The sequence below is a fragment of the Gadus morhua genome, unplaced genomic scaffold (assembly GCF_902167405.1).
Source record: "Gadus morhua unplaced genomic scaffold, gadMor3.0, whole genome shotgun sequence".
In the NCBI taxonomy this organism is placed as follows: Eukaryota; Metazoa; Chordata; class Actinopteri; order Gadiformes; family Gadidae; genus Gadus; species Gadus morhua.
Genome location: NW_021964066.1, coordinates 30001 through 39318, shown reverse-complemented (window position 1 = coordinate 39318; position 9318 = coordinate 30001). Strand labels below are relative to the sequence as shown.

Here is a 9318-nt window from a genome sequence, read left to right as displayed (position 1 = left end):
CCCTCGTCCCGTTCTGCTCGTGGAGAACAATAATGTTTTCTCAAGACGGCCACTTTTGTGTCACGGATGGACTGCCGTGGACTTTGTAACATCCAGCCCACATTACAAGGAGTGACTTTATTTCCGTTTTTTTTGTCAGATGGGAACAGGTGGAAATAAGTGAAGGAAGAGAGTGGAGGTAGAGAGAGAGAGGCAGACAGAGTGGACAGGGGAGAGAGGACACGACTCCAGGTAAGAGCAGCGCGGAGTCGGAGCCAGACAGCATCATGTCTTCTTCTTCTTCTCATTCTACTTTGCACGTTTCCTCTGAAGGCACGCACACACACACACACACACACACACACACTCACACTCACACTCACACACACACACACACACACACACACACACACACACACACACACAAACACAAACGCATACACAATGTGGTCTTTTAATGAGTTGCCAACCACTTTTGTATTATTTCTGATTTGGAGATAGAGCCCGATAGAGAACTATTTTGTTTCACCAAATCACGATAATAATAATAATAATAATAATATGATGTTGAACTGGAGTGAAAATATTATAATGTGCTTGTGTCGACCCTTTGGAAAAGTTATGTTGTGAGGCGTTTATTTATTTGTGTGTGTGTTTCCATGCTGGAGATTTTTGGTATTATTAGGGGAGATGTAAATGAATATACCTTTCAGGATAAGGATGCACTTCACTTTTGAAAGTACATTTCAACACGAGCTTGTGTGTGTTTGTGTTGGTGTGTGTGAATGTGAGTTTCAAGTGTAAAATGCTTTGCCTTCTTTGGTACTTCTGTGTGTTTGGGTTAGTTTGTTTTCATTGCATGACAATTGTAAAAAAAAAGCAATCGAATTGTAAATAAATAGAAGCATTTTAACGGCTGTGTGGTTAAAAACAGGACACATTGTCAGGGAACAACGATATCATCTGAAATACTAAATATGCGTATCAGGCTTCAGTCTTACAATTACAGCATAAACATGCTGTAAAACCCTTTTTTATTTATCTCGGCATCTCTTTGGCCCCAGCATGAAGCACCAATGTTTATCGACAGCACAGATAATCCTTGGCCATTAAACGTAATTGGGAATGACAGCACAATTTAGAAAACATTTAGCCGTAATTTCATTATCGCACTTTGATTGAGCACAGTGGCGGCGTGGGGGCGACGGGAAGGGAATTTGCGGCTGCGTTTCCCGGATGGCTTGTGTGCGTCTGCTGCAGTTTTTTTTTGTGTTGGTTTTGTGTTTTTTTTTGTGTGGCCTTATATTGTCTTTGCCCCGATCAAATCCTCTGAGCATACATCCACACACAAACGAGGAAGACAGACTGAGTCTCTTCAATGGCGTGGTCTTCAGTGTAAACACAGCAACAATTAAGGAGCTTGCCAGAGCAAACAAATGCCTCGTGAGTTTCTCATCTGCCTCTCCCAGTGAGGCATGAGGCCTTTATAATCAGCCAGAGTGGCTGTACTTTTAACAAGCACATTAGCTGTAGCCTCAAACCAGGGAACATCTGTTAATGCTCTGCTATGCTATACAATTCCATGGATCGTTTTTTTTCTGTTCGTAAAAAAAAATCTGATTGCAATGGTAAATTATGCATGGATTTTTGTGAGGGTAGAACGTCATTATTGTGTAAAAAAAATTTGTCCTTAGAAGGGTTTTATTTATTTTTATTTATTTTTATTAATTGGGAAGTGGAAAATGCCTTTTATAATAACATTTTGGCTATTTTAGTTATTTAGGTAAATTCCTCTTCATCATTTTCGTGTTTGGATAATACTAAAAATAAATCTACACATCATATAATGTAAAATTATATAAAAGCCATAATATAGCCTATACAATTCATCCTTCAAATCCTAATTGAAAAATAAATGTAATCCTTTATTAGTATTGTGTCCCTTGTAGTTTAAAAATGCCTTTAAAACATTCATATAAAAATAACTATCTAATTCTGATTTATGTAGAAACTGTAAAAATCCCATAATGTGTGCTATGTCTGTCTCACATCCGGGCAGATATCCCTAATCTAATTTGGTGTGTGTGTGTGTGTGCGTGTGTGTGTGACGGGGGTTGTTTTTTTATCTAAATAAATCTGTTTTTGTGTGTGTGTGTGTGTGTGTGTGTGTGTGTGTGTGTGTGTGTGTGTGTGTGTGTGTGTGTGTGTGTGTGTGTGTGTGTGTGTGTGTGTGTGTGTGTGTGTGTCTTTCACCAGGTCTATGGAAATGCAGGATCTAGCCAGTCCTCACAGTCGTTTAAGTGGAAGCAGTGATTCTCCTAATGGTCCGAGCCTTGACAACTCCCATATCAATAACAATTCCATGACACCCAATGGCACCGAAGGTATGTGCAGCGGCCTGATCCCTCTTTAACTGCTACTAAACACACTTTATACCCCAGTGTGCTGAATACACTCTGCACACAGCCGACCGATCACCGTGTACCGTGTGGCAGATAAGGCTGTTTCCTCAAATCCTAAGGAAAGTGAATGTAGCGTAGAAGTGAAGTAAATCATTTCTCTCCTGTGGTGTGTTCTATATACATTTGTGCAACTGCAAAACTACTTTGAAAATATACTCGTTTTCCATCAATGACAAACAAATGAACCAAAATAACAAACCTGATGTAATTATTTGTATATAGCTCACATAATACGATCTACCTGGTAAAGAAGAACATGAGATTTGTATTTGAGCCGGTGGTAATTCAATCTGATTTATTTAATTTGTCGAGCAGCGCTGACCATCACAATGATTCTGCCCGTAGTTCCAGTCTATTTCGTCTTACGTGACCTGATGCAAATGGTATATATTTTTTTCCGTGCATATTTGCATTGTATTTAAGTAACCAAGCGATTATTCACTATTCCATGGCATGAAAACGCAGAAGTGTTTTGCATGAGGTCTGTAGTTTTACGTCTTATTTACTCAGGTGAATCGGCCCGGTGGTAAAGGCTGATCCCTGTTTAGTCAGCGAGCGCAATCACCTCCCGCGAAACGTACAAAACACACACGACATCGTCTACAGCGAGAGTGAGATTTAATCTTCATTGAGGAAAAAATGCTCCACATGTGGGTAGTGTTGCTTATTATCACCACCACCCGACCACCGCCCTCCACCACCTCCCCTTTATGACCTGCTCCCCTCAGGGCCTGTATCTATGTCCTCGGTGTCATCTGCCGTTCTCTCTCTCCCGTAGGTGATAGCATCACAATGCTTACCACTGCAGACTGGCTGTTAGGTTCTAGCTCACAGTCTGCTGCAGGTTTGTCTCCTCCCTGGCCCAACGCACAATGAAAGGACAATACTTGGTGTTCACCCCCCCCCCCCCCCCCCCCCCCCCCCCCCCCCCGCCCTCAGTGCACACACCTTTGTTGTGTTGGTGCGAGTGCGGCAAAACGACAAGCACTCTTTTGTAGTTTGTCCCCCTGTTTGAACCATGGGGACCCTGGCCACCATCTTGATTTGAGACCTATGCCCTCGCTTTTAAATGTCGGAGAGCAAAGAAAATTACTCCACAAAGATTTTAAAGTCAACTCAACTATTGTGCCTTTCATTTGGTAACTCTCCGGCGTGTGGTTGTTGTGTCGTTGAGTTGAAGCATGGTTTGGGATCGTAGCGCCTCGGTGCAGCAGGGTCCACAGTGTGGACGTCTGCCTGCTTCACTGTGGGTTTACCTCTCCCGTTCCCGAATGCCCTGCCCTGATGGATCCAGTGGTTAACGTGTGCCCTGTGAACGAGTGTGTGCTCGTGTGTGCATGCACCCTGCCACCATTATCATTATTTGTATGTAATCCTTGTGTTGTTTAAAAAAAAGAAACCAAGGGGGGGGAAGATAAATGCCTTCCCGCCGCCTCCACATGTTTCCGAGCGGAACCAACATAGCGAAGGCATGTTGGACATGACAGAAAATGGCTTCTTCAACCATGAGGCTATCCGCAGAGCAACACTCCTCTGCACAGCTTTATGATTCTGTCCTCCCTCCCCTTCCCCTCCTCCCCTATCCACCACCCCCCCCCCCCCCCCACACACCCACCAGAAACCCCCCTCCAGTCTGCCTGGAGTGAAATGGATTGATTTCAAAGATTTTCCGAGCTGTCGGATGGCTGTGAAATTGTCTTTGCCGCGCTGGTGCTCTAACTGCTTTATGAAGGAGCCGGGGTCAAACAGCCCCCCCCCCCCCGTCCCCCCCCCCCCCCCCACCCCCCACCCCCACCCACCTCCCTCTCCTATTCTTTGTCTTTGACGTTTCAATCTTACTTGCACGTCCATTCGAGACGCCATTTCTTTATCATTCTTTTTGTGTTGATTTTCTGTTCTGTAACACGGAGCTGACATACTGTTTCTTCTGCTTGTTTCCCTCCATGATTCATCATTTCGAATACGGTAAGACACATGTAGATATTTTTACAAATTATGATTGTGATTGATAAAAAATTATATTCTCATGCTATTATTAAGTATTCTAAGATGTTTAAAGTGATAAGAGGTTTGATAGGCCTTAGTGAACTTTAACCACAGTATTTCACTACTAGGAAAAATGCTTATTTGTTTTGCATTATCTCCCTTTTAAAAATTATAAAAAATAATAATAATCTACCAATAAACAAATAATTATTATTATCCCTTAGCATAATTAGGCAATACTTTTACTCAATTACCCTCTGAATTATTATTGAAACCTTAAAAGGAAAGTTCTTTGACTTGTTTCCCCTCCATGTATATCATCAATTCATTCTTCATACTTTTTTCATTCTGTGTATTTTAAAACAATATTCCAGTAGATACCCTGACGCGTGTGTACTAAGGTGTGTGTGTTGACACACCGAGTCAGTTACCGTGGTGACCGTGGGACCTGTTTTTGGTTTGCAGTTAAAACAGAACAAATGAGCAGCAGTGACATCTCCACCTCTGTAGCAGACGCCTCTCTGGACAGCTTCTCAGGATCAGGTGAGGCCTGCGTGCGTGCGTCTGTGTGTGGGTGTGGGATGTGGGTGTGTGTGTGTGGGTGTGTCAGTGTGTTTGCACATGTGTGTGATGGTGTGGGTGTCAGTTTCTCCCTCACACACAAACTGCCGAACTGATTCGGGAGAGATTAACCCAGATATAGGTGAGCGATAAGCTTGGCCCCATGTAGCTATAGCACTGTGTGCGTGTGTGTGTGTGTGTGTGTGTGTGTGTGTGTGTGTGTGTGTGTGTGTGTGTGTGTGTGTGTGTGTGTGTGTGTGTGTGTGTGTGTGTGTGTGTGTGTTTGTGTGTGTTGGTCTATGAGTGTTGTGTGTGTTCAGCCCACATGCACTGTGTATGTATATGCCTGTGCGTGCATGTTTGTTTGGGTGTGTTTGCGTGTCAGTATGAATGCACAGCTCCACCTTACCTTCATCAGCATATTTACTACATGCTGTGCTGGCTCATCCGGTGTGTGTGTGTGTGTGTGTGTGTGTGTGTGTGTGTGTGTGTGTGTGTGTGTGTGTGTGTGTGTGTGTGTGTGTGTGTGTGTGTGTGTGTGTGTGTGTGTGTGTGTTGGCGGCGGCGTGTTGGTGTTTTTATTCATATCGCACTGAGGGATGAGGTCAAAACTGAAATACATTACGCCTCTCATTTCCCAGAGTTACACCGTGTCCCTCTGAGTACACACACACACACACACACACACACACACACACACACACACACACACACACACACACACATATTAGTAGATGCAACTTGGGCAAAAGTTACAAATGGCAAAGTCAATTGAATTACGCACATCCCAAAAAACTAATCTATGGAGATTCAATGTTCTCCAACCCTAACCCTGGGACTAAGCGCTGTGCTAAGCCTAACCCTGGGACTAAGCGCTGTCCTAACCCTGGGACTAAGCGCTGTCCTAACCCTAACCCTGGGACTAAGCGCTGGCTGTCCTAACCCTGGGACTAAGCGCTGTCCTAACCCTGGGACTAAGCGCTGTCCTAACCCTAACCCTGGGACTAAGCGCTGTCCTAACCCTGGGACTAAGCGCTGGGCTAACCCTGGGACTAAGCGCTGGGCTGTCCTAACCCTAACCCTGGGACTAAGCCCTGGGCCAACCCTGGGACTAAGCGCTGTCCTAACCCTGGGACTAAGCGCTGGGCTAACCCTGGGACTAAGCACTGTCCTAACCCTGGGACTAAGCGCTGGGCTAACCCTGGGACTAAGCACTGGGCTGTCCTAACCCTGGGACTAAGCGCTGGGCTGTCCTAACCCTGGGACTAAGCGCTGGGCTAACCCTGGGACTAAGCGCTGTCCTAACCCTGGGACTAAGCGCTGGGCTGTCCTAACCCTGGGACTAAGCGCTGGGCTAAACCTGGGACTAAGCGCTGTCCTAACCCTGGGACTAAGCGCTGTCCTAACCCTGGGACTAAGCGCTGGGCTAACCCTGGGACTAAGCGCTGGGCTGTCCTAACCCTGGGACTAAGCGCTGTCCTAACCCTGGGACTAAGCGCTGTCCTAACCCTGGGACTAAGCGCTGTCCTAACCCTGGGACTAAGCGCTGTCCTAACCCTGGGACTAAGCGCTGTCCTAACCCTGGGACTAAGCGCTGTCCTAACCCTGGGACTAAGCGCTGTCCTAACCCTGGGACTAAGCGCTGGGCTAACCCTGGGACTAAGCGCTGTCCTAACCCTGGGACTAGGCGCTGGGCTAACCCTGGGACTAAGCGCTGTCCTAACCCTGGGACTAGGCGCTGGGCTAACCCTGGGACTAAGCGCTGTCCTAACCCTGGGACTAAGCGCTGTCCTAACCCTGGGACTAGGCGCTGGGCTGTCCCTAACTGCAGCAGCGTCCGGCTTAGCTTCTCATTAAAGCTCTCTTCTTATTAGCCCTAGCATGAGTCCCAGCTCTCTCAGTGAAACAACTGGTCCTTGTATCATCTCCCTGCTAATCCCCCCGCCCCCCCGCCCCCCCACCCCCCGCCCCCCCGCCCCCCCGCCCCCCCTCCCACAAAGTCCCCTTAACCGTTAAACTAAGCACTTGATATCTTTACACTAGGCGCGCATAAATCACCGCCGTGACTTTTGTGTTTAGCGATATTAATGAAATTTAGTAAGCTTACACCCCCCCCCCCCCCCCCTCCCACCAATCTCACCCGGGGGGGGGTGGAGGGGGGGGAACCCAAGGCGCTTCACTGGAGGAGTCTCCGGCCACTGGCAGGTGTGGCTGATGTGGGAAAAGTGTTCAACATTAATAACGTGTGTGTGTGTGTGGGGGGGGGGGGGTTGAAGCATACAGTTACATAGAGACAGCACACCCCCCCCCCCCCCCCCCCCCCCCCGCGCTTGTTTCTTTTTTTTGTCCATGTCTCGACCAATCAGACAGATGTTTGTAGATCCACTGTTTGGCGGGCTGTAGCCGGCCTGTTAGCCTCCGCGGCGCTACGTCCTCCTTCCTCTCCACGTCGTCGGCCATGTTTGTTTGTGTTTAGCATTCTTTGGCGGTTGAAGAGGCAGAGGACGATTAGAACGTACACGTCTGACCCAGTCGTTCCGTATAGTATAGTATAGTAAGTATAGTTTTTAAGTCCCTCCGTTGACAAAATAATTACAGTCTAGCAGGGGATTTCTGAGGAAAATAGGATTATGTTTTCATCATTTTTAATCCTACGTTAACATGTTGGACCTGAAATGCGTTACGCACTCTTACCTGGAGAACCGCCAGCCTTCAGATTAGTACTTGGTAGAAAAAGTGTTGAAGTCTACGCCCCCACACAGCCCAGCCGTGTGTTCGGTGAACCAGAGGCTGACGGAGGCTGACGGAGGCTGATGGAGGCTGATGTGGTGGAGGCTGATAGAGGCTGATGGAGGCTGACAGAGGCCGATAGAGGCTGACGGAGGCTGATAGAGGCTGACGGAGGCTGATAGAGGCTGATAGAGGCTGACGGAGGCTGACGGAGGCTGATGGAGGCTGACGGAGGCTGATAGAGGCTGACAGAGGCTGATAGAGGCTGACGGAGGCTGACGGAGGCTGACGGAGGCTGATAGAGGCTGATAGAGGCTGACGGAGGCTGACGGAGGCTGACGGAGGCTGACGGAGGCTGATAGAGGCTGACAGAGGCTGCTGTGGTGGAGGCTGATGGAGGCTGCTGTGGTCGTGCTCATTACCTGCACCTTTGAGAGCCCTTTCCAATGTGGCTTCTGGCTTTAAAGGCCGGAGCAGCAGCCTAAACCACAAGGCCCCGAGGCCAATACCCGCCAGCCTGTGATTGTTGACATCCGCAGTCGTCATGACAACCCGCAAGCATCTCACAGATACGTCGTGGGTCAGCAGAAAACACTCTGCTTGTTGTTTAAGTTATTTTGCTTCTTTCTTTTTTTCTACCTGATTATTTGACTTCATTATTGCTGCTCGGCTTTCAACCTTAAATAAGGTTAGCGAAATAAATAGTAACGCAAGATAATTACGGCTTCCTTGGAGTTCCTGAAGTTCTGTTGGCGAAGGATAATATTGACCTTATTGCTTAATGTTTAAATATGTGCTTGTCTCTCCTTCTCTTTAACTCTCTCCAGCTATTGGAACCAGTGGCTTCAGCCCAAGACAAACCCACCAGTTCTCTCCGCAGATTTACCCTTCGAAGTAAGGCTTCTTTTAGTTTTCTTTCAAAAATAAGCAGCATTCAACTTGATTTAGATCTTTAATTAGATCCTTCTGCCAGATTGGGGGTTGTTATTTTTTTCCTCCTTCTTCCAGCGAGTGTCTTTGTTTGCCTGGATGTCTACAGCTTGTGCGCTCCAAAATCTGTTGTAATTATTATCTCGCTGAAGTTCCCCTCAACATTTGTTATTCCTTCGCCGCGTATATTAGCTCTGTGATGCTATCGGGTTTGCAGCGCCCAGCTCCCAATCTAACATTAAGTAACGCAACGACACGGGATTGGGTTATGAGGTTTCTTTTGGTTTTTTTCAGGGGGGTAAAATATGGTGGCTTGCTCTTTTTCAGCATCCCCCCTTTCTGTAAAACGTTGCAACGTTGGTGTTTCTCTTTTCCCCCCAAACAGTCGAGCGTATCCACATATTCTTCCGACTCCTTCATCCCAAAATATGGCGGCGTACGGGCAGACGCAGTACACCACAGGAATGCAGCAGGCCAGCGCGTACGCGAGCTACCCACAACCTGGCCAGCCCTATGGAATCCCAGCCTACGGTAAGACCTCGCTAACTACACATCCTATCTGCGTACAGAATAAAGCCCATTTCCCTTTCACATTATTCGTAGTTATCTTGTTTTCCTCGAATTACAAGGAAGAATTTTAATTCTCGTCCGCCGAGCAAATTGGAGTTGG

The 9318-nt window shown here is 47.0% G+C and overlaps 1 protein-coding gene across 3 annotated transcripts in view; it reads left to right on the top strand.

Annotated features, from left to right (window-relative positions):
- Positions 1-9318, top strand: part of LOC115538989 (eyes absent homolog 1) — a 27045-nt gene continuing 17727 nt past the window's right edge. For 2 of the 3 annotated variants that reach the window (XM_030350186.1, XM_030350187.1), the window contains exons 1-6: positions 1-231; positions 2236-2363; positions 3220-3285; positions 4902-4970; positions 8546-8612; positions 9034-9179. In XM_030350186.1, coding sequence (XP_030206046.1) covers positions 2240-2363; positions 3220-3285; positions 4902-4970; positions 8546-8612; positions 9034-9179 — 472 coding nt within the window. In that variant the 5' untranslated portion in view covers positions 1-231; positions 2236-2239. The remainder of the gene's footprint in view (positions 232-2235; positions 2364-3219; positions 3286-4901; positions 4971-8545; positions 8613-9033; positions 9180-9318) is intronic. The other variant, XM_030350188.1, reaches the window with a different exon arrangement.